General features: G+C 29.2%; 1 protein-coding gene across 7 annotated transcripts in view; it reads left to right on the top strand.

Annotated features, from left to right (window-relative positions):
- The window catches only part of LOC107446990 (zinc finger E-box-binding homeobox protein zag-1), a 525,599-nt gene that overhangs the window by 410,983 nt on the left and 87,700 nt on the right, over nucleotides 1–26,916 (top strand). For all 7 annotated transcript variants that reach the window (XM_071179011.2, XM_071179012.2, XM_087165409.1 and 4 more), the window contains one exon: nucleotides 23,603–23,953. In XM_071179011.2, coding sequence (XP_071035112.2) covers nucleotides 23,603–23,953 — 351 coding nt within the window. The remainder of the gene's footprint in view (nucleotides 1–23,602; nucleotides 23,954–26,916) is intronic.

Here is a 26,916-nt window from a genome sequence, read left to right as displayed (position 1 = left end):
TGGTTTTATAATCAGTGATAAAATTTGGTAAATGTGGTAATTTTTATCATTATACCTTAGAGCATGGCCTCAAAACCATTTATTCAAGTAAATAAATTTTTCAATTTTGTATATTTTACTAAAACTTTTTGTATATTTTACTTCCGTTTAAAAACTAGTTTGAAAATCATATTTATCATATAAACGTAAAAATTACCAAATGAATAGTTTAAATACTGTATACTTTGGCTTTATTAACCAGAATTATTATTTTTTTTTTTAATACAAAACAGAAATATCATTAATATACTGTACAATAATTTTAACAGATTTTATTTTCCGTGTAGAAATTTAAAATAAATTTATGTATACAGAAAACGTATCTTTTTATATGCGAAGTTAGCTTCTTTTATTTATTTTTATTATTTATTTTTAAAGGGCGATTGATGGTTACTATTATAGATTTGAAATCTAAAGAAAAGTTATATGACCAAACATAAAATCACCATTTTTAATCTTTGAATTTCTGTTGTAAGTAGATATTTTAAAAACTGTCTCTACTTTTTTAAATGTAGTAGTTTTGTTCATTCTTCTTAAAGTGATTTCGATAGTTATCCGTAAAAAAGTTTTAAATCAATTTATATGTTTTCAATTGATTAGAGGGATTTTATTTGATCATGCGAATGCTTGTATGATAATTGTAAGAAAATAGCTTATTATAAAAAAGGTTTCTGTCAAACTCTCTGATCCATGCAATTTTGTGGAGGAAGTTGGTGCAAGTCGTTCATTAGGTGACCATTGGAAATGATTTTATATCATGTTTTTATTTATATTTATTTATGTTTTTGTTATTTTGAGGTATGATTTTGGCATCCTTCGATATTTCCTAAAATGAAATAGTTACAGGATGGATCTAATAACGCCAGTCAAAAGTGCCTCAAACACAAATTCAGTATGAATTTGTGTTTGGAGACTGATTGTAGTCAAACACTAAAATGTGTAAAAAAAATGCTATTTCCTTTTTTAAAAAAAGAAACTTAACTGTTTTCTGATGACGATTTAAATTTTTTTTTTTTAATTGGTTCACTGGTTCGTTATGTATCGTGTCAGCCAGCCAGTTTAAAGAATGTGAAATATTTAGAAGTTATTCCAGCTTAAGATAATCTTAACTATCGGTTTAACGATATGGTTCTTTCTCTGAAAATAAATTATATATTAACATAATTTATTCTATGTTTTGAATAGGAAAATAAACATATAAATAAGTAATAACGAGTATTTTGGAAATATTATGCCTAAAGGATTTTAGACTTATAACTGATTGTTTAAGTCTAATTTGAAAAAAAAAATGTTTTTTTTAATCTCTATGTTTTTACATTTATTTTCAACTCAAATTTACTAAATTGTTTCGAATGTTTTAGTCATTAGTTTCATTCAAAAAGATGGTATACCTTGCACATCTTGGCAAAACTTTAAAAACTTACTTTTTTTAATAACTTATTTGAAATTTTTACCTCAGGATCACTGATAGAAATTCCAGAGCATGTCGAACCATGATATTGCGGGTTAAATATTTTTCCAAACTGTACCGTATTATTCTGAAAATTTATCTTTCATAAATTTTCTTTATTCAATTCTTTGAGTCAATTTGAATTGGAATTAAATTGTTTTCCAGAATTTTGTTCCTTTTTTCCCACAAATTTTAAACTTTTTTTTTTTTATTTTTTAAAATTTTATCGCAAAACACCGTAAAATAAAATATTTTTAAAGAGAAGAAGATACGATTAACAATTAAAGAAGTGAGTTAAAGCTTTTGAAATCTTCTCTTTAACAAACATTTTTTGAAATCCAACCTAAAATGTGATTTATTTAACCTGAGTTACATAAGAGCTCCAGAAAATTGTTAACTAGATCTTGCAGAATTTTCAAATTTATTATTACTAAATACTTTCTTTAATTTGTGAATTAAAAAAAGTAGCCTATACATTTTAAATTTTATTTTATTTATTCAAAATGCTTTCTCCATGTCGTGAACATTTCTACGCTTTACAATGTGAGAAAAATTTTCGAACTTTTTTTAGAGTTCTTGCCGTAAATGGTGTTTCATGAATTTTTTTTGTTAACTTTGCCTATTATTAGCATTACATAGCAAAGTCGGTATTATTGCTCCATACGATTCCCCGTCACCAAACCTCTGAAATAAAAACAAACTGTGTTTGGTACATATGCCGCATAATGATATTTTCTAGCGTGTATCACGTTTGCGCATAATTATTAGTTCTCGGTTTTTCCCCCAAAAAGTTATATTTTACCTCTAACACATGGTGTATAATTTTGTCATTAGTTATGTTCTATGATCGGGAAAATACATTATTCGCGTTTATGCTTTGTCTAACAACTCTTGAAAAAAAGCTCGACAAATTTAGATTCCCACCTTTCATAAAAGAGAAATAAATAGGTCACACACTGTGAGGAAGTAAAATCAAGCATATTTTCATATATAAATAAACCCTCACTGAGAAAAAAAGTATGGTCAAAACTATCAGAATGTGGAGAAATTTACCGTGTTTCGGACTCTATGGCAACAGCAAAAAGTTTAATACTTTTTGCCAAAGCGCTTTGGTGATGATTTTAGTAAAATTAAGATTAAAATATTGTTTTAAAGTTTGTGATAAAATTTGGTAATTTTATCATTATATCTTAAGTCATGCCATAAAAATCATTTATTCGATTAAATTTAGTTTTCAGTTTTGCATTTTTTTACTAAATTTATAATTGTAATTAGAACTATAATTTTAAAAACCTAAATTTCCGTAAACTGTTGCCATATGAACAGAAAAATTATCAAATAAGTGGTTTAAATACCGTATATTTTGGTTTTATTAATCTTTATTATGAAAATAACCGGTCTCAGAATTGTTAGTAACCGTAATCAGTTATCAAGCATAAGAGCACAATCAGTTACTAAGCAAAAGCAAAATCAGTCAATCAATCAGCTAAATCAATCAGTCAAGTAAAATCAGTTATTAAGATACCAGTTAAATAAATCTAACATCTATTACAATTATCTGTTATAAAAATTTCGTATTTTACTGAAATTTCGATGCTTCTATCCTCTTTTCAATGATATTTATTTGTTCTCAAAATCTAATATTTGACTTCAAAAATATAAAAAAAATCAAAGTTTTCTGTTTCTTTTTTTCTTCTTTTTTTTTCTAGAATTTTATTGTTTAAAAAAGTATGGTAATTTATATATTTTAATATGAAGGACAGCAATAATGTCATAACTATACGAAACTTTAAAAAATTAATTTAAACATACGTTTTATGAGAAATATGAATGCAAAGTTTTCAATTATATCACATTAATAGTTATTTTTAAATATCACTCATAGATATGTGCTTTGATAAACTCTATAGATTAACATAAAAAGAATGTTTTTCTTTTTTTAAAAAATCTTTCTTGTCCTTCAGAGTAAATAAATGTCTTCCGAGATCCGCTTAATGACTTTGACTTACTAATTCTATCTTTTAGTTGACTACTAACAGCTGTTCTCTAAAATCCTTCCCAAGCAGATTAGTTGACGCTTCCGTATCACAAAGCTGGTAGTTAAAATGTTAAGGTTGTTCAGTTTAAGTAGTTACTTGTTCGTAAAAGATCTTTTTGATTCCTTTCTGACGTCAGGTAATTATTCATTTTAGTCGCATTCAAAAACAGGAAGGTTTTGTTTTTTTAGAATAGGAACTCTTAGTTTTTATTGTTAATTTGTTTACTTAAGATTTCCAAATATTTGTTCGTTGTTTAAATATAAAATCAATGGAATTTTATCGAAGCATAACTTTTATTTTTATAAATGCGAATTAAGCTACGCAAATATATTGTTAAATATTATATGTATTTTAGAAATCAAGAAAAATATGTTTAAGACAATGCCGTAATAAAATTTGGATTAAAAATTCATAATTTTAAACTTTTAAACGAAGTGAAAATGATGAACTACGAATGCAAATTAAATATTATCGAATGCAAATTAAATATTCATCTTTGCATAACTGTTCTTTTATCATTAGTTACCTTATGATTAATAAAACCTTTCGTAAAAGTACTTTATTTTAAAGAACTACGAGTAAAAATATAGCAGTTTGGCATAGCTATTATTTAAATTGCTACAGTATATTACTAAAATCTTTAGAAATGTGTAATATAATAATAATTTTTAATAAAATATTATTATGACTCGATTAATTTTTAAAAATTATTGGAAAGAAACTGTTGAGAAACCCTTTGAGAAGCTTATTAGGCTTTAGACATGGGGGAAAACTTAATATATTTGGTTAAGATCATCAAATGATTAGTATTTTAATGAATTTAAAAATTTTCAAAACTAATTCCAATTTTATAGATATTTCACTGTAAAATCGGCAAAATGATTTGAAATATTTTATTATAATTCATAACTTCTTTTTAATATTAGTTATAAAATATTTAGGTATAATATAACTCGCATGTAACATCTAAATTTTTTTCCGATCTCGTCTAAATTAATATATTAATTCAAACTTATTTTTCGAATATAATTTTTAAAAAAATATTTTCTAATGTATCTTTGTAAAGCTACATTTCGGAACCTAATAATTGCCATTTAAACATATTTATATCATACTAAAATATTAAGTAGGTAATTGACAAAATGCATTTAAAATTCTCCTTATAAAAATTTACCTAAAATTTTTTAATTTTCATTATAATATTAAGTAATCCATAATAAACAAAATACACGTAAGACACACAATAATTCTACGTAAATGTATTTAGCTCAACAATAATGATAAATCTCACAATATTTAGTAGTAACTCATTAAAATGTTATATTTAAAAGTAATCTTATTCTGCTGGAAAATATTTCAATTACTAATTGTGGATTATTTAAATACAGTATACATCACATTATACATTACCATTCTGTACGGTAATTTTACCAGATTTTTTTCCGTGCAAAAAACTATTATAACATTACTTTGAATAATATTAAAGTATTATTGTATATTGTGCAGTATAACATTTCTTTGAATAACAACTTGATATTATATATCGAAGAGTACTACATTGTTTCGAATATCAGTATATAGGACAGAATAATATTTTTTCTAATGACCGTACAATATTATTTTATATCGAACTGTATGATTTTTCTTTGAATGATAGCATAATTTTTTTTTCTTTATCGAACTATCTAAGATTTCTCCATATTTTTTAATTACGAAAGACAGAAGATTATATACATTACCTCGTAATTTTTCAAATAACCCTGCTGTTCTTGTGTAATAAACCGATACATTAAAATTGTGGGATTAATATCTAACCGACGATGTTGGGATATTAAATATTACAGAATACTGACTATAAATTTAACCATATACGAATTTATTATTACTGCATTTAATAATTTGTTTCCCCTGAAAATCTTTTGTGACAAATATGATTCATTTTTAATAATTTTACGAACGTCATCAGAATTACTGTAGGAATTCGCTGCAACGTTAATCTCGAACTAATTTATTGTGTATTTAACAAAAATGGTGAAGTTTAAAGAAATACAGACCGCTTTAGTAAATAAGTATTTGAAATTTGCGTTTTTCTATTTGTAAGGATATTTAATGTTAATTCGAACTAATTAATTTTCTTGAGTGGACTTAGTTTTGAATCTTTTTCGAAGCTCTGGATGTTACTACTTCATTCAAAGCTGCTTCGATTTTGGAAACTTAAGCTTATTTAGTTTCCAAAAATGAAATAACCTTTCGTTTTTTTACCCTCCCTTTCAACCCAATACAGTTAAAACAACACAAACAACCTAATTCGATAGATTTTTTTTTTCTTGACATCACTTCTGCAATTGCAACGCTTACTGATCCTGCAAATCCGTTCAGATTCTCAATCGCAACTAAGTATCCACTTGCCGATCTGAATCTGACAAGCAGCTTTCGATGTTGCTGCTGCTGCTGCATCCCCCCAGATTCATCCCAACCTAGCTCAGGAGTAAAAGGATTAATCGTCCCAATCGTTCAGCTTCTTTCTCTTTAAGCTGGTTAACCAACTTCGGGGCAGATGGAACTGATAGGGTTCGAATATTCCCCAAAAAAAGGGAGGGCTTCACCTCTTGCATACTATCTTGCCGCTCTCGACCCCTCTGAAAAATCTTAGCATCTTGATTAAAGTTAATAATATGTGGATTATGATTATTTTTTTCGTTAATGTGATACTTGTAACCGACTGGTGTTGTGTTGATATTAGGGATTAGGTGTTCTAAAATACTTTTTCGATATTTTCTAACTTTGTCGTCACGTGTTTAATCGTATTGATGTGTCACATCTCTGTGATCTTCCCACGCGAGCCATCATTCTTTCCTCGGGAATTGAATTGCCCAAAGCGATGCTCATAAAGTTCGACAACCTGTTATTAAGGTTTATCTCTAGTATTTATAAACTGTGCTATTTTTGTTTAAAGTTATTTAATATTTTACAAACTGAAAAAAATATATTTCACACTTAGACTGTTTTAGTTTATTTATGTCAAACGTAACATCTTTTGTCACCAGTGTCGTTTGCATAATAAAGTCAGATGATTGTTTCCGATGCTCGTTACGAGAAGCGAACCTGTGCTGCTAATTTTGGATGGTGTAATTATATCACTATTTGCCAAAAACCACAGTGAATTTCTAATCTTTATCTTAAAACTAAAGAAGTGCTCTAAAAAATATTAAGATAAGGCCAACAATATTATCCAAAACCAATTTATATTGCTGATATTTATCTTGAAATTAAAGATAAAATTTACTTCTTCATTTTGAAATTAAATGTTTAATCCTTATTGTAATTTCCTACTAACCAAAGTATGTTACGTATCTTTTTCGTGTTGTCATTTGCCTAGAACATGTTTGCATTTCTTATATACTTATACTACTTTAATAATAATTTTTTTTCTTTTTTATTACCTTTTGTCTAGAGCTAACTTTAGTCACTGATTTTGATCTTAAAATTAAAAATGTAATACTTTATTATCGTTTACGTCTGTTACTAATCTTTCGCCGAATAAGGAAATGTGCAAATCTTATTTGTCCGTTGCATGTAACCGACCTGTAATATGAATAATTTTTTTATATTTTTTTTATAAAGATGTAGTTTCTAATGCTTATTACCTGAAACTGAAAACGAACTTTTATTGCTAAGTTTCGTCTTTAAATTGGTAGTCACTAAATGGTAACCCTCTGTCAACATCAGTGACAAACTATTTTTTTTTCTCCTAAAAAACTTTCGTTATCGTATTTTGACCAATTGCATTAGTCAATCATAAAGTATTCTAGGTTAGGTATTGTTAATTTCCTTCGTTGTTTTTTACCTAAAAATATTCCATTCTAAAAATAATCATCTTCGAAGAGCCTATTGTAGTATCATAAATCACTGAAATGTAAGATGCTAAATTTCGATATTTTTCAGTGATGTCAACAAATGTTTTTTCGAATTTCAACAAGTAAAAATGTTCCAAAAAATCCGTCTTCAGACAAATTTTTAAGGACTCATACTTTCTTGATTTCACCGTTAACAAGTATCTTCTATTCTATTCAGTTTGTTCCGCAGTGGACTGATAACTTAGACACGGTTTTCAAGGACATAGTTAAGCATTCAGCAGATTACCGAAGTGAAGCATCACTGGCTGCGGTTGGGTGACCACTTTAATCACTCCACGAAGGGGCCGAGAATGTGCGGTATCGGTCCTCGTTATACTGTTTTTTGAAGGCTCCGTCGTAATAAGAAATTATGCATTTTTTACGAATAATATGTTATTTTTATAACTGCTGTTAGTTTGTAACTGTTACTCATGACTGTTAGGTTAAATTTAGCCTATCTAAAGCCAGTGCTGTCGACGCTTATTTTGAAAATGGCGCAGAACGTCAATATGGAGAAAAGTCGAAGATTTGTGAAAATGAAAAGTGCTTGTGGTCTAATTTTTTAATATTAAAAAAGTTTCTCCAACGCTGCATTAATTGGGCTCATAAAAATGTGCAAAAACTGAGAATAAGGCAGTGAGTTTCATAATTTTCATTTATGTGGAAAAATGTCGCCAAATTGGCAATTTCTTGTAATTTAATAACTTTTAAAATATTTTAGTTTTTTGTCTGTTCTAAAACCCAGATAATTCTTCACTGCAAAATTATGTATAAAATTTAAAATCATCGCTTTGCTTCAAGTGTAAGGCACTTAAACTATGGCTTTTTTATTTTCCTTGGCGACAGAACTTCGAAAAGCAGTGTTAAAATGCTCGACTTTAACGCACGCAGGTCGTAGGTCTACCGAAGCGGGGATGCCATCCCCTCTACTGCAGATCGAAATTGTGATGACATCCTCAAGGATGTTTTCTAGACCGTTACCAATAGCCCATTGTGCAGCCCTAGTGTTATGTAAATAAACTACAAATACAGTAGCTGCTGCCAAAAAGCATTAAAAAAGTTGCACACTATTGTATTATTGTTGATATGCAAGATGTTGAAATCGGTTATTTTGGAATGGTAGCAAGAACCAGTTATTTCCTTGGTATGTAACGTATAAAAATGTCACTCAAAAATGTATCATGAATCAGTGAAATGCAAGATGCTGAAGTCAGTTATTTATGATTGATAGCAAGTTACACTTAATTTTTCGGAATGTAACCTCTGTAAATAATCATCAAAAATATCTTTTTCGACCAATTTCTAAAGGAACCTCTTATTTTGATTTCGTCGGATCAGTGACTCAATAAATGTTTTTCGATTGCTCTTTCGTAATGTTGTTATTTTTTAATGAGTAAAGCAATTTTTAACAATAAGACCTGATTGTTATAAATTTTTAGCCATATCATCTTAACGTGATTCTCGCCAACCTTTGAAGCCAATGGCCTTCATTTAGTGAATCGAACAGAGTACAATAGCTCGCTCTTACTCCAGCAGTTTCGGCATAACGCTATCTATTGTTTCCAGCAACTGTTGGCAACGGGCCCACACTTTCACACTTTGGTTCTTTTCAAATATAACGTTTCCATGCTACCGCAACTGTAACATTGTAGAATTTGTTCCTTTTTTATTTTATTTTTCATCCTTTGATATTAGACGATGGGAAGGTTAGAAAAATTCCTTTGTCTCAAACCGACTTGTGAAAAAAAAATTCTTCTATGCCTCGTTGTTTCTCATGACTTTTAATTCTTCTTTTGTGCTCCTGGGTTAAACATCTAATGAATGCACCGTTTATTTTGGCTTAACGTGGCGTTACGTATTGTGGAACGCTTTCCATTATTTTATACAGGTGTTGACTGGTTGTTGTTGACGTGTTATAATGTAATGCTTGTTAATTAGCTACTGTTACAGAAGTTCATTTCAGTTTGTGCCAGACGTTGTAAAATAATCCATTGTGTAAACACGTCACTGAAATTTTAAGATTAATATATAAGTAAATATAAACGAATAAATATAATTAGGTGAAAAGTTCCAAACATGAGACACTTTTTTAAAAATTAAGATTAGAGTAAAGCAATTACTACAATGTTGCATCAAATGTATATATGTTACCGTGAATGACCGAAATCAGGAGAATGTCGACAATCACATAGTCGCTTTGGTGAATGTCCGGAATATTTGTTATATCCGATTTGATCGTATTTTATTCGTTGATATTTATTCATTTTTTAAATATCTGCTGAGTACAGATTAGGAGGAACATCAGTGTTCAGAGTACCGGTTAAATGCATACTGGGCAGTGGCACTTTACCTTAAAAAAAACAATAATGTAGGACATACCGGGCAATGCCAATGAACCTTAAAGAAACATTGATGTAGGGCATACCAGGCAGTGGCACTTAACTAGACCTAGTATATGTTTCGGACATTAACCAAAGCGACTATGTGATTGTCAGCATTCACCGGTGGAGGTCAACAATCACCAATTTCGGTCATTCACAGTAACGTATACATGTGATCGGTGTAAAACATTAAGAGTCAGCCGAATTGCTAAGCAGCGTTATCTCAAGAAATATATTTGTTAACAAATCAGTGCTGACGTAAAATATCCTCAGTAATAGACGGTCCTTGGGTTAGAATCTCCTTGCCTTTTGGTTAACTGTGGGATGTTTTCATGGTTTTCCTCACCATGTAACGCAAATGTGAGTTAGTTTCATTAAAAGGTCCACCACGCAGGCTTGTTTGTCCCAATGCGTGGTCCAAGAGTTCCCCTGTCTTCTGTTTTGGGTTCAAAATTACAAGGTTACGAAGTTAAATATAGTTAGTTATAAACTCGAAATTGGTTCAAGCAGTTCAACGCCGGTTATAAAATATAAAAGAAGTGCCTCATATTAAGAAACTATCGTATATTAGATAACATTTACTCTAAATAAACAAATAATAAATATAATTGAAATTTAATGTTTATTTAGAAAATTCGGCAGTATGCCCATCTGAGAACTTAGTCCTCTGAGTATAAATTAAAGCTTCTAAAAATGAAAAAGATATAAGAGTTTTTGCATTACGCATGTAGGGATTGAAATAAATTTTCACTTTCTAAATAATGACCTTTTTCTAAACGGCACAGCATTTTTCTAAATCCCAGACGCGAGATCTCCTTCTCTCTTCGTTAGATATATTCAAATTTTTATAACATTTACATAGATAATGAAGTTTCTGTTTGCTTTATTTCGCATTTATAATTTTTGAATAATAATCAGTTGCCGTGCCTTGATTTTTGTAAAAGTTTACCCGATAATTAATTTAGTAACTAACCAGAGTTGGTGTTAAGCAAAAATTTTCGTCTCCTAACCTGACTTAACAGTCCTGGTTAAAAGCCACGTCCCTAATAGTAATGAGATATTTTTGTTAGTTCGTTTCTTTCTTGTTTTGCATACTTAAATACGCATTTTCTGTTCTAAAATTTAGAAATTATTTATTATAAAATTGAAATATTGAATAATACACCAATTTCACACAATTCGCCAATATTGTTGAATTTTTTTTTTTTTTTTTGTGTGTCATACAAATAAAAAAAAAATCAGTCTTTCAAATTTAATAAAAAAAATTCTTGTTTTTAAATGTGTATTGTAACAATTCAGAATGAATCAATTTATTTTTAAAATTTTATTGCCATTATTGAGAAAAAGTACATTTTTATTCTGGTATTTGTTCTGGGAATGGATGTTAGAGAGTGCAGGTTTGTTTACGCTTTTTGGAAAAATTTATTCAAATGGTAACAAAGTCTATGCTTTAATCGAAGCAAGCGCTAAGCTTTTACCACCTCGCCAAATGCGGTAAAATCATAAATTTGGCGAATAAAATTGTGTACTGGCGAAAGTGTTGACGAATGATTTTTCCACTGGGAAGAAAAATATATATTTAACTCGATCCTACGTCAAAAGGAATTTTTCTAAACGAATCAGTATTTTTTTTTCGATAATAGTAATTTTCGCAAGATGCGACGTATAACATATTAGAATTTCGTGCAAATAATATAAGCCTGAAACAAACTAATGGTTTTCTACGGAAAAAAAAAAAATTAATAATAAGCATTTAGCATAAACTTTCGAAAATCGGCGAATACTTTTAATATTTGTCTAATTTACTGACTAATAATTTGAATTCCTTAACGCGGGTCCTGTATAATGTATTATTCTATCTTTTTAAATTTGATTTAAAGTTATTTTTCACACCGCTGCTTGTAAATTATTCGAAAGCTTATATAAAAAGCCACTTAGTTCCTCTCTCGTGCTGCAGCTTTTGAATGTTGGCGAAATTACCAAACATTCTGTAAGCTTCAGTTTTTAATTGTCTACCTCTCAATAATATATTTTGCAAAAAAACGTAGTAGTTGGCAGCTCTGAGAATGTGGCAATGATGTATTAGGTAATTTTTTTTTAATAATTTGAAATACCCAATGCTTTCAATAAAAGACATTAACTAAAATAATATACTTTCACTGGGAATATATAATGTCGTTTTCTTTTAAAGATCACTCCCACAAAACACATTTTAATCCAATTATTCAAAGATAGCTGAAGACGTGATTCCGGCTAACACTTCATACCTTTATCATTACCAGTAACAAGATACTGACAAAAATTTTCATCAAAACCCTCTTAAATATTCCAAGCAAGTTCACCCTTTTTGTCGCCGTTTTCTTTTCATTTGGGGGAAAAAGAATATTAAACAATGGGCAACACAGCGCGCTTTGGGTTCTCTTTTATTCCAAAAAGACATTATCACCCCCTTTTCCCCCTGATGACATCTACATCCTTTCAGAAAAATCACAAATTCTACATCCCCCCCCCCCCTTGCACGAGCTTCTTAAAGTTGTGATTTATGAAACTAAAATACAGAAGGGGGGTTGTTTAAGACTACCTGCTATGGAGCGGACGAAATGTTGAAAAGGCATATATTCCCTACGCGTGCTTACAGCTCACTTAGCTCTAATGTAGCTTGAGTTGTCCCCCCCCCCTCTATCTCATGCCGTTTCCCCACGCCTTAATCTAATAAAAAGCCTTTCACTGTGAATGTGTTTTCCCATTGCCCCCCTTTTTCTATTAATTGTGACCAAAGTATAGCACCGTTTTAGAGCGAGATAGACAATGAAATATTGTATGGATCCCTGCCGGGTAAGATCACCGATTTTGCGGCATACTCTTCTCCTTTCGTCCCGGTACGCGCTTAACTCGATTATCTTCCCCTCCTCTCCGGTAGATGGCGGTAGTTTCAACTCAGGGGTGATAATTAAGTTTGGGATATTTCTACTTTCCCTTTCTTTTCACATCTCTCGCTGCTGGATGTAGGGACACACGTACAAAAAGGAAACAAGGAAATTTTTTAAACTGATTAGGAAATAATTAAAATGTGAGTAAGCTTTACTTCCGGCCCCCTTTTCCCCCCATCGCGGCATTATAAATAATACTAATAACAAAAGCCAAATTTCGGTTTTGTAATCAATCTTTCCGGCAGTTCTTTTTTTTTCTTCTTTTTTTTCTTCCTGATTTTATGAATTCATTTTAGCGAGAAAATAATAGAATTTAAATCTTTCTTTTCAATGACGTTTGTTGAGGGTTATTCAGGTTTTGTCCACGTGATTTATTTTAAAATCTCCCCCCTTTCTTTTTTAATAAAAAATTCTTTTTTTTTTCGTTGTTTCAGTTGTTTGTTGTTATACGAAGAGTCTCCATTTATTATACATACGATGGCTATAATTACATGTTTTAAAATAAAACTCTATCACATTTAAAAATATAAGGTAATGTTGTACTGATTATACACGTTACCTTACATTTAAAATTATTAGGTAATGTGTATAATCACTTATATTCTTCAGTTATTCGGTAGACTTTAGAAGCTACGGATCGTGATTTTTCCTATCGAGCGGTCTTCAAACGACCTGCTCTCCACTTTGGCATTTTCTTCATAAATTTTTTTTTAAAAAAAAAACTTTATTCTCGCCTTTTTTTTCAGTTCATGTAACAAATTATAAAATAAATTAAAATTTATATTATAATTGTGACCAACTACAGCCAAGAAAAAGTCTTCAAAAAATAAAGCGAATCGTTATAAGCCATTGGATTCTAAATTAACCTATGGGTCCTTACTATCCAGGGCTTTCAAATTCATGAGTACTTTTTTTTCTGAAAGCGAATCCTTATGTAAAGTAACATAATATGAGGAAACAAATGCAATTAATAATAATTCAGCATAGAATTAAAGCCAAAATTTCTAAATTAATTCAACTCAGAATTATTTTACAGTTCCTATTAATACAGATTTTTTTTTCTTAATTTACTTAAATTTTTCAACATGAGTCTGCCTGCGCTTTGCCTTTTTTTTCTTTCTTTTTTATTTTTATAAAAGCAATTAAGAATTACCGTTCATAGGATGCGTCGTTATTCTTTTTTCGTGTCCCCTTACTATTTTCCTAGTTCTAACGAGCTTTAACGCATAAGCAGAATCACTGTCCAATTACTTGCTATCATTTTAAGACGATTTATCTAGCCAAGATAAATCTTAACATTTGATTCTAATTAGACGATGGAGTAGGCGTAATATTTAATTCCCCCTGTACTAATTTGCATATCAATGATCGTTTAATATTATAATTATTTTAAAGTTCAAGTCGCCTTTGATGAAATAGGCAATACATTTTTGCAACAAAACAATCACGGATATCAATTCGCAGATCTTCAGCTCATCAAAGTTACAGTTTTACCTGTCAATTTGATCTTAATCTTTTTATATGTTAACATATATTTCAAATTTAAAAAAAAAAAAAAAATCTTGTTGTCTGCTACGCTTTAAGACAAATATTTCGCAGTTTTTATTGTTTTAAATAATCAAATTTGGTGAAATATTATATAAGAATACGAGCGATTGCGTTTAAATTATATCACGCGCATTGTATATTTGTGCAATTACGTGCAAAATTCAGCATTTTTAAGAAAAAAAGAATTTTGACAAAAGCATCAAAACAGAAGAAAAGGGACAAAAAAAAATAATAAATGAATCAGGGGGGAGGGGGCAATTGTTGTGAAACACACCTTCTTTCATCATAAATATCTCCTTAGCTTTTTGCATGTCAAAGGAAAGCACCCCACCCCCTCCCCTTTCTAACCCACTGAACGAGTGTACACGCATAAATACATGTACACGACTCATTTTGTAAAAACTCTTTCCTCTTACTTACAACCTTATTCTTTTTACCCTGAGCCCGTAATAATAATAAAAATACTGAAAACAAGCGAGCACGGTGAAATTTGTTTGGGGGTTTTTATGGGAATCTGCCCCCTACCTTGCACAATGCGTTTACCTAAAACTACTTCCAGAATAAAAAAAAACGACTTCTTCACGTCCCATAACCCGTTGGCAACCTTTTCGCCCGCAGAGCTCGACCCCCCATGAGTAACCTTAGCTGATAGTTGTTTAAAAAAACGGGAGAAAAGGGAGAAGAAAAAATTCGGGATTCTTTCGCCCGAATGGGTCGTTGCAGACTGAAGTTTCGGTGTAGGAAGTTCCTACGTCCAATGACGCTTGAACAGGCTTTTGCAGCAAAGACAATATAACAGGGGGGTGTACTAAGGGGGGGAGGGTGGTCGACGGAGGAATTTCCAAACCAAATCTGTTCTCTGAGGCGTCACAAAACAGCTGCAGAACAACTGAGATTCTGATGAAAGCGATTGGCTGTCCGCCAGCAAATCGTCGGTCCTAGCTTTGTTTGTTTGTTTGGAAGACCCCCTTTTTTTCTCCTGAATTTTTATTTTTTAGAGTATCTAAGTTTTCCTTTTTATTATATCGCATGTCTTAAGTACCGGATAGGCTTATATGGTTTTGCATTAATACGCTATTTAATTTTTGGTGTCGTCGAATTCGATATAACGTTTAAAGTGTTTTCGTACTATTAAATTTCATGAAACGGAAATACATTTTTGCTTTTAATAGCGGAAATATTTAAACATCATCAATATATTTTTCTTAATTATTTTTAGTTGAATTTTTATCTTTTAAGTGTAGTCGAAATAAATGAATATTATCTGAGTTTAGAAAAAGGAACTAAATAAAAGGATTCCTCATAAAAAAAAAATTTAATGTATGAATAAAAAAATTGCTAGATTTGTCACGAAAATGAAATCGTAGTCAATCTGAAGCCTACTTGAATTTTTTTTTACAAATGGTGTGTTTTGGGCATTTTCTATTTGTAGTTGAAAATAAATAAATGTAGTTATTAGACATTAAAATTTTATTATTAAAAAGGATTAGTTGAGTATTTATCAAAATCGATATCGTTACGAAATGTTTTTATTATTTATAACAAATAGCCATCTGTTTAAAGTGCTTTAAGTTAAAAGAAAAAAGAAAGTATATACTCAATTTGGCCTTGCTTTGAAGACTTTTACCTTTCAAACCGTTTTAATATTTTTTCCCTTAATAAAATATGAAAAGTTTGTGAAGAAAATACTATAATTATAAAAGTATAACGTACATCAGCGAAAACATGTAAAGTTAAACAATGAGGAGAAAAAGCAGAAAAAAAAAAACCGCGTATGCCTTGAGGACACTGGTGACCTAAAAAAATTAGGAATAAAAAAATATATTTTTATTTATTTTGTTTTGCTTAAAAAGCTATGTACATTTTAAATAAATTATCATATTTTATTTCTTAATGAAAATATGAATAATATTTAATATAAATGTCTTTAAAAAGCTTGGATAAATAAAATTTTAAGTTAGATCTCTTCTTTGTTTCAATAATTATGTAAATTATGAAATAATTGTTAATGAATAGTAATTATAAACATGAAAATACAATGCACATTTAATATTGTATTAGTTATCGTTTCAAAAGATAGATTATAATTTCTTGCTTTGTTTTGAATTAGAAAATAAGACATCTTTTGAATTTTGAAACTTTCTTTCAAAAATTAAAAATGTATTAGCGAGTATCTTTTGTGTACCTCTACGCAATATTTTAAATTAACTTAATTGTAGACACATTCAAAAATAAATAAGTAAAACATACACAATGCGGTTGACACACAATGTTTAATATTTTATTGCTATCAAGTGACGTTTATATTAAGACATTTTATTCTTTTGAAAGATTTATCAATGTTTTACAGTTCAAAGACTTTTAAAGTTTCAATGCATTAAAGTTAAGTTTAAAAAGTTATACAGACTTTTCATTTTAAAAATGTATCTAGATTTATCAATTTGAAAACTTTTTAAGATTTACAAGTTCACGATTTGTTAATCATTTATAATTTAAAGATTTATAAAGCTACTTTAATTTTATAGATTCATTAATCTTTTTCAATTTAAAACTCGTGGTTTCTCAGTTTTAGGAATTATCAAATTCTTAAAATTAAAATTAGCATTCACAGTTTCAAGATGCGATTTATCAGTTTTAAATTTTTTAAGGTTTTTCTGTTTTTAGATTTATAAGATTTTAAAATTTATAACTTTTTCAATTTTTAAAATTTTTGAACCTTTTTACTTTTAAAATTTTATCAAATTATTACAAATTAAAATTTTATTTAAATTTTCAGATTTAAGTTTTTTTCAATTAAATATTTATCAACTTTTTAGTAGTTTTGAGTTAAATTTTAATCTTAGCTTTTTTAATTTTAAAACTTACTCCTATCGAGCTTTCTTATTTTTAAGACTTATCAAGGTTTTTCAGTTTTAAGAATTATCAGTTTTAAGATTTGTCAACGGTTTTCATTTTTAAGACTTAGAAGAATTTTAAAATTTAAGAATTTTCAATTTAAATATTTATAAATGTTTTTTCATTTTGAAAATTTTGTTAACAATTAAAAGTCGCGATTTTTCTGATTTTAAAACTTTTTAAACATTTTCAATTTAAAGATTCATCAGGTTTTACTTGTCTAAGTTTTTTTTTTTTTTTTTTTTTGAATTTATAAGCTTTTTACTTTATTATCTAGCTTTTTCAATGTTATAGCTATTCAAATTTCAACAGTTTTAAGACTCATCTAAGTTATTAACAACTTATTTACTAAGTTATATTAGACTCAACAAAGTTATTAAATTTTTAGCTTTATCAGTATTTTTAATTTTAAGAACCGTCAAGCATTTTTCATTTTAAAACCTAGTTAAATGCTCTTCTAAAGTTAATACGTAATTTATACATCTAAACTTGTTTATTGAGAAATTTTTTCCATTGATATACCAATTATTTTCCAATTTTTTTTTCCTTCAAAAAATTTAGATTTGGTTGTTTTTTTTCCTTCTGGGCGAAAATCTTTTTGATACTTTGAACATTGTTTATAAGAAATTTCCTTTTTTTCCATTTTCTTTCCATCATTCAATTTCTTTTATCGTCCAATTCAAATATTCTGATACTTCCCATTAAAGCAAACATTTCTTACTCGATTACCTAAAAACTCAGTTTTATTTTCAGCCTTTTTCAGGCATGCCCCCCCCCCACTTCCCCTCTTTTTTTTGTAATTTAATTCGTTGCCGGAGCCGCTGCTGCCACCGCCGACATCAAAAACAATTTGCGAGGATAAATTGGCCTAGGCGCCGCGAAAATCGCACTCCCTTTTTCTTTTGATGCCTCTGAAATTTTCTTCGCACCGGCTGACTTCTACGCACCTACCGGAGTGTAAAAATCCCCTCACACCCCTCTTTTAGAACATCTTTCCTCTTACACTTTCACTTTCGAACCTTTTTGGATGAATATACATAACCTTCCCTCTCTTTCGTTTTTATTTTCTAATAATAATAATAAACAAATAAAAATAAAAAAACGTTCTAGAATAGAATGAAAAGGGGGTGGATGCGGAATTGAGATTTGTTTTTTAGTGCGTATTCCCTTCTTTTGCTGAGAGTTACTAATCTGTAGTATCGATGAGTGACCGGGTTTGAAAACTTTCTCTCCTCTTCCGAATCTCTCTGCGTTCCGCATCTCTCCGCATCAACTGATCTTCCGCATCCTCTGTTCTTCCGACTCCATTCATAACGTCAGCTGGTGACGCGAAAGAGAAGTGAAAAACTAAAAGACTTATACACCCGAAAAAGGGGGGGTAGGGGGTGTCAAAAAAGAAGAATCGGGCACCCCCTCTCTTTCTTCTGTTTATTTATTGTTGTTCTTTTTTATATATATTATTATATCATTCTCTTTCAGCAAATTCTCCGCTTCGTATTTTTCTCGCCAAGAATTGCTAAAGGGGGGAGAAGGTAAGAGGGGAAGGAAGCAAATTTTTGTGTGTTATTGTAAGGTTAAATACGTGAGCGTGTATTGGAGTGTGTCGGAAACAAGGGCAGACGATATTAACTCGAAAAATCTAGCTTTTAGCTCGCTTCGAGCACAAAGGGACTAAGTGCTCTTTCTTTCAAAGTTGGATACAAAAACAATATTTTATTGTAAAGGAAACCTTTTAACCATCAATATGTATTGAAATAATTGTGTTTATTTGAATATTTTGCCTTTTTAGTTTAATAAATTTGTAATGTTTTTAATTTGCCAATGAAAAATCGAATAAAAATTCGTTTTGGATTCGTAGATAAAATAAAAAAGAAAATTTATTAGTACATTCTATGGAAGAAGTTTTAAACGAGTAAAGGTCACGCTTGTTTTGATGTCTCTTAACTGAAATTTTTAAACTAAACTTTATTCGTTTTATGTGTTTCAACTACAACATTTTAGAATGCTTTTATTTACCTGAGTGATTTCGACTTTGGAAACTAGGGGATATTGCTAAATGTCTGTCCCTTTTTACTAAAATTGAATCCTTACGTTAAATAATAAAATTTAAGGAGAAAAATGCGATTTACAATTGATTCAGAAATAATAATTAAACGAAGAATTAAAATAAAAGTTTTTGTATTAATTTAACTCATAACTATGTCCATTTTCTCTTTCTTTTTTTAATACAGAAGAATTTTTTTTTTAATTTAGTCAAATTTTAAAATAAAAGTTTTTGTTTTAATTTAACTCAAAACTATGTCCATTTTCTCTTTCTTTTTTTAATACAGAAGAATTTTTTTTTTTTTTTTTTTTTTTTTTTTAATTTAGTCAAATTTTACTAACCTACATAAATTTGTAGCGCTTTTTCTTTTTTTCATTAAACAGCTTTTTTTCTCCCCAATTCTTTAAATTTTTATTTTGCACCATTATCACTCTTTTATGGTTGCGCCATAGTGATTTTTTTTAAATGGTATTAAAAAGAAGAAAAATGCACCATATAGATTATCCTATGTAGGATTTTTGTATCCCTTTGCTTACGGAGTACTATGCTGTACCATCACGTGTGGTCCACATGTTGTACCAGCCGTGAGCTAGAGGTTGATTTTAATTTGCATCACAATAATTGTTTGATTCATTCAGCACTTTTATTTTGATAACACTAATGTCAATAACGGATATTAATAAAGCACGAAAATATACCTCATTTGGTATATTAATGATTATTAATATAACTCCTAAATAATAAAAATTTATAACGAAAATTACAAGTTTTTTAATAATGGTTTGAAAAATTCATTCTTCGTGACTATACATCACCCTATGTTTATTTAAGTGTCTTCAAATAATGTTCAGTCGGACACTAGAGGATAATTTAAGACGTAACGTGAAAATCTCGTTTTTTATTTCTTTCTCTCATCCATGGACTGTTTGCTGCATTGTAAATGGTAATTAATTATACACGACTAAAATTTCAATTCGTTTTATGAGTATAATTTCTGATTTATATATTTTTTTCCACCTCTAATTTTAAGAATGGTTGAAAAAGATTTCGAGTCAAATAGAGTAAGGCTTATCATATACGATTCATCACTTAATCTATTGCCCAAAATTTAGTTTTAAATATTGTATCCATAAAAAATTTCAAATAAAATTATAAAGAATAATCATATTATTGTTTTTGAGTCAGTGATTGATTGATTGATAAAGCTCTACCCATTGATTAATATAGCTCTACCTCAAAATTTATGAATCATTATCTTATTAAAATGTACAGTCACGTGAGACTAGTAAAGGATAAAATGTTCTATGAAGAGTATAAAATCACATAAAAAGTGCATCTTGTAAGAAAAGTATGATATAATATGCAAATTAAGCAAGTATCGAAAAAGTATGTCACCACAAGAAAAAACGAATAAAAAGTATGAAACCAAACGCTTGCTAATAGAAGTTCGATTAAAGAACGAAATTATATGTATATGAAGCCAATAAGTATGAAGTCTGAAAAGTAATAAATTAAATTTCATGAAAAGTATGATATCTTATGAATATTATGCTCTAATTAACGAAACTATGAAAGTACCTCAAAGATCATATTACTTCGGAAGAGAAAGTGTAAAATCGTTTGCAACTTCAAAATTAATGTGAAATGTTATAATTAATGTGAATGTCATTAATTAATGTGAAATGTCATAATAACGTTTCATACCTATTATGAGTTGCTTAAATATCGCAATCAAGCAAAGAACATACTACTTGTAAATAAAATGTAAAATCACGTGAATTTCATGAAAAATTCTCATAATCTATAACATATGAATCTTATAAACATATCAATGTTAGTATGAAGTCTTGTAGAGAAAGCATGAAACGGTATGGATATTATGACATCAGTAGGTAGTAGTATGAAGGTAGGTAATTAATATAAGTAAGTTGCTAGTATAAGTAGGCAGTATTATGGTATTATAAAATAAGTAGGTAACCAAAAAGAAGATACAGCTTGCTAAGAAAGTATAAAATATTATGAATTTTATTGATTTTAGTAAGAAAATATAAAATCAGAAGAAAAATGCTACTTAAAAGAAAGGCTTGGAAATAATAAGGAAACAATGATTCGATAGCTTTATTCAATATCTAAGTAAAAATTAACGGAATTTGACTTGAATCACTTTCGCTCTGAAATGGCTGACGCAGCTGTATCTAAACCTGTTGTCGATTTTCGCGAAAGCTCTTCGGCCCGGTAAAAAGTTTTGTTATTATTCAAGAGTGATTGATTTTTCTCCGACAAAACTTCTCCCCATTTTCTAAACTTTTCTCCCGCATTATTTTAAACCAAAACGGGTGATTTTTTTTTATTCTTTTCTTTGTTCTCTCTTCTTTTTTCCTTTTATTAATAGGTAACGGAGCGTAAATAATTCTGACTTAATTTCTTACACGGGGTCACTTAACTGTCAAAAGATGAAAATTTTTGATGAAAAGACTTCAACGCTAAGTTTATAGAGATTTATTTTTGCTGATTCATCTTTCTTCGGCATGTGGCGTTTCCTTAAAATTTAAAAATATTAAAATCGTGTTTTCTTTGCAATCGTTTGGAAACTCTTTTCAGTTTTCTTCACTTCAGTTCACAAAACAGTTTTAAAGTAAATTTAAAGAAGTATTTTAAACTTTGAATTTCGAATAAATTTCAACTGATAAATATGATGTTACGTAAGTAATGCTTTGCACCTATGAAAATTTTCGCAATTAATGTTAAAATGTTGTATTGTTTATTTCAATATTACTCCATAGTTTATAAAATAATGTTATATTTAGTCAAAAATTTGAACTGTTTTTAGAATACTTATTTTGTATTGTTTAAATAATTTCATCGCTATTTTCAAAAATATTTCAGCAATGTTGTTAAATACCCCAAGGCTATTTTTTACGAACTTGTGTAAAATGCCTATATGATAATATAGGAGTTTTATTATCTGACGAATAAATATACATCTGGTATAATAAATAAGTGCTGAATTTAAAAAGAATCTATAAGTTACAGAAATTTGAAGAAAAGAACAATTTGTATCGTCTTAATATGGCCCCAGACTATTTTGAATACTGTTGTGAAACTAGTTCAACAATGTTATTTTATTGCTATATATTTTATTTATTTGATACCTTTTATGTAAAACATTGTTTTAACTGTTATTCTTGCTCCTACAATTAAACAATGCTTTTTCACACATTCCATGAGAAATGTAAGTTGTAAACTAGTTTTACAATGGAATTCATGTTTTTTAGATAACAAAAGTATGCAACAGCAATCCACAATTATGATTTATTCATTTGATATTTGATAAATTTTCAATAGTTTCTATTTATTTAGTTTAAATACATTACTTAATTCAACAAATAATCAGTAGTTATTTTTCAAAACTTTAAAGATATTAATAACTGACTTTATAATAATCATTTTTAAATATTTAGAGTTCTGAGTTTATATCTTTAACCTTTTAACTAAGTAAGCTGTTCTGACAAATTACAATCAAATTATAAATATACGACTTTTTAAAAAATTTCAGAAACTGTTCGACAGCTTTCGTTTAAATTTTGTATTTTGCCATTTTAAATAGCTTTCTTTAAAATGATTTTAAATCTATTTATCTTACTACTCAGTTTTTCGACTAGTATCAAATAAAACATTAAATAATTAAAAATTATTAAAATTTATTTTTTGCAAGGAATTATCTTTGAATAAACGAATTTTATAACTGTGTACAAAATATTTCGATTGTTTTTTAAAGTCGAGTATGATATCGAGATATTGCAAAACACGCAGAAAGTAAAATTAGCATTTTAGAGCCCTATCTTTGAAACTCTCTCCTGACCAAATTATTAGGACGCATTCTCCAGATTGCAGCTAACCCCCATATTTTGAGTGTCAAGAATCCGAATCTCTTTAGAAAAAAGAAAAAATGGGTATGTTTATTCAAAGAAGTATGCTTTTATGTTTGATCTCGTAACTTAATATCGGTTGCCCAAATTTATAAGTATAATTAAGGTTATGCCTTAGAACCATTAAGATTTAGTCCTAGTACGTGACTTAGTAAGTAGTATGTAGTAAGTTACTCAAGTTGTCCACTTTTTTATTTCGTTCACTGTGCAACAATATTTTTAATACTGTTACTTTTCACCATTGGATGGCATATTAAAATAAGTTTATTCTGTGGTAAGAAAAAAAAGGATTACAAGGCTACATTACAAGCATATTAAAATAAGTTTATTCTGCGGTTTACAAGTTTAAAAATTAAAGATCTAAAATATGAACGGAATATTATTAGTTTTAAATTTTGTAGATAAGTTCGTGCGGTACTTTATTTGATCATTTTATTTGTTCTCTTTGCAGTCGATTTGGAAGGGATGCCAGAAGATGCCGACGCTGACCAGCACGTAGCCATGCGACCATCCCTTACATCTCCACCTCTTAACACTCCTCTACCTGCCAAGGGTCCCCTGCTTTCCACTTCCTCTAAGAGGGCCCGAACGGAGGACTTGCCCCTCACCAATGGTACATCCGATGACCGTCCTTCCCAAATCAATGGTATCTCGAAAAAGAACCCAGAAGACGAGAAGATACAAGAGTACCTGCAGCGCAGTGACACCGCCGTCATTTATCCGGAGCCCGTAGGTGGTATGAGCCCCAAACAAAGAGAAGATAAACACCAGTCCGGTAGTCCAGAACCCGTGCCTGTAACAGGTATGACATGTAATACTCTACATTCTAGAACCATTATATCCACACCTTGAACCATGATGCGGTGCAAATTTGTTACAATCTTTGCAACGTTTTAAATTGAACCATATTTCAATTCAAATTGAATAACAACGCGTAATCAAGTTTAATGTGGTCCAATTTACACGATACTTTAGCGTAGCTTGATAATGCATTAAGGTTGCGGAACATTTATATGATATTATGGTTCTAACGCTTTGAGCCATGATATCGTTTGTATCGTTAACTGTGTTCAACGCTCTGAAAGTCATGGTTGTTAAAATATTTTGCTAGGTTACTTTACTTACCTCGCACTAGAGCTGCATAATGGGCTATTGGCGGCGGTCTGGGAAACATCCGTGTGGATGATCCGAGTAATTTGATTTCTCGGTCCTCTTGAGATTAGTTAGATTTTCATATATACTGGTTTGATTTTTTTTCTTCTCTTTTTTTTAAGTCAAAATGATTATTTGAGGCAAATTAATTGAATTTTTTTTTCTTTAAGTAACTAGGTCTCCGAATATGATTGTTTGAATCAAATACCATCCCCCCAATGAATGGTAGTTAACAATTTCATCATCCAATTCAAAATAAGTTGGTTCATTTGCCCTCTTCAAATGAGAAAGATTTGGGGATTTACTCACCAGATTACTACAACAAACGGCTTTCTTCCCGCTTTGTTCAATTAGATTTCATAATATGGTAGTTCAACGAAAAATATATTGATTCCTTTAGTTTTTCAGATAAATGAAGAAACGAAATGTCAGAATCTGATCGTTTCGTATTTTTTTCTTTTTCTTTTTGGATGAGTTAGGTCACCTTTAAGTCCAAATTTATTTGATTTTTTTCCCTTTTGCTCTAATTAGATGGATTTTCTTTCTTTAGAATCTACTCGTTCTACAGAGTTTGTCTATTTAATGCAAAATATATTAAGTGTATTTTTATTTATTATTATTTTTTATTCTCTTTCGATAGAGCAGGTATCAAAATGTAACAGTTTGTTTCTAACAGCAGGATTTAGAGATTCCATTTTTCTAAATTTCTCTTTAAGACATATGTATTTTTGCACATTTATCTCTGCTAGGCTTCATATGGTTACCAACTAAATTGTTAAAATCTCGTTTTTTGACCTGAAATTTAAAATTCCAACTGTAAATTTCAAATGCAGAGACTTCTTAACAACATTCCGTTACATTTAATCTATGATATAATCTGCAAATATTTGTATAATTTCGATGTTAAGATTAATAATTTGTGATTTCTGAAGAAATACAGTAAAAAGTGATACAAAGCATTTCTGCCAACTTGGCGGGAGGTTTTTCCAAAAATTCATATCGAATGACAGAGAAACCTGATTATGACGATGTCTTTCCCGTGGTTTCCCTAATCAAAAACCCCCCGTTGCCAAAACAATATTGGCGTAGAAAACCTCCTGCCTTTTTATTAATTAAACATACATGTTAAATGACGTCTCTTTGTCGAATTGAAAAAAAGATCATTATAGCCAAAAGAACAAAGAAAACACGCTTCATTACCAAGAAGGTTTAATAGTCTTTTTTAAAAATAAAGGTAGCCTGTAACCGTCGGAATTCCCAACTAGAAATTAATAAACTAAAAATCATCACTGGTGATTATCGTTTTCTTTTTGAGAAAAATAATGAATAAATGACATTTAATTGTGCAACATATTTTTCAATCAAAGTAGGATATTAAAATCAATTATGCAAATGTAATTACGAATAGTTTTTCCCGTTTTTAGATAATTTTTTCCATCCGTGCTTTTGGCAAATGGCTCATTAAAAACTACTCCAACTGGGGGATTACACCGATTTTCTTTAATTTTTTTTATGTTCTAAATGATTTTGTTTTTCGTCCAGAATTAATGAGATTAACAGAGAAGATATATTTATTAATTTTTCTTCTCCAATGCCCATCCTAGCGCGAAGTTGACCGCAACACTGTTTTTAGAAGAGGGGGGTGGGGTGCAGAAAAGAATTGCTTGATTGCATTTGTTGTCCAAATGATAACTCCAGCGTGGTAAATGAATTATTATTCTGACGTTAAAAACGTTTTGAGAAAAAGGGAAAAAATATCGATGATAAAATAGGTTCGCTTTTTATCATCGGTATCGTTATTAGTTGCTGATAACTGTAAAAGTAAATAGGTTTGGCTGGCAATCGAGTTTACGATCTTCAATTGAAAAAAACAAACAAAAAAAAACGAGTTAATTCTAGCTTGTTGTTAAGGGTTATTTATCAGTAAGCGAATGAATATTTATATTTCCTTTCTTTTTTTTTTTAATTTTTAAATCAAAATTATTCCTGTTTTTTTTTTAAAAAAAAATTAATAATAATATTTAGTTTCATTTAATAAGTTTTTTTATTTGTTGTTTTTAAAACATTTAAGGGTTTTAGAAATTGGTTTGTATGTATTTCTAATTTATTTCATTATGCTGTCGTAAATGTTTCTTTTTTAATGGTCTTAATTTGATGGAACATTTATAAATAAGTATTAAGTTTTTAAAGTCAGAAATGCAAGAGAACAATTTAATGAAGAATTTCTGGTAAACATCTTTTGAGATCGAGATAATAATAATTAAATTAATTTCAATGCTAAGTTGTATTTGTTTTCTAAATTCGAGACTTAATAAACTTTACAACTAAGAAACGAATATACCTTTGTTGCATTAGCCATTATAAATAATCTGTGATTGCTTTACTTGTAAGGTTTAAAAATATAATTTTGGATTAAATATAAATGGAATAAATAATTTTGTTCGTTGTAAAAAAGCTATTAACTATACTACAATGACTTATTTCTCGTATTAAAGCTAACTCGAATATTTTTAATTTACATACAAATTAAAACCATTTTAAAAATACATATGTGTATATTATTACTTAAACGAGTTTAGCAATGAATTTATATAGAAACTTAAGTATTTTATA

The sequence above is a fragment of the Parasteatoda tepidariorum genome, chromosome 6 (genome assembly GCF_982258835.1).
Source record: "Parasteatoda tepidariorum strain Cologne lab strain chromosome 6, Ptep-v5.0, whole genome shotgun sequence".
NCBI lineage: Eukaryota > Metazoa > Arthropoda > Arachnida > Araneae > Theridiidae > Parasteatoda > Parasteatoda tepidariorum.
This window is presented reverse-complemented; position numbering and strand designations above follow the sequence as displayed.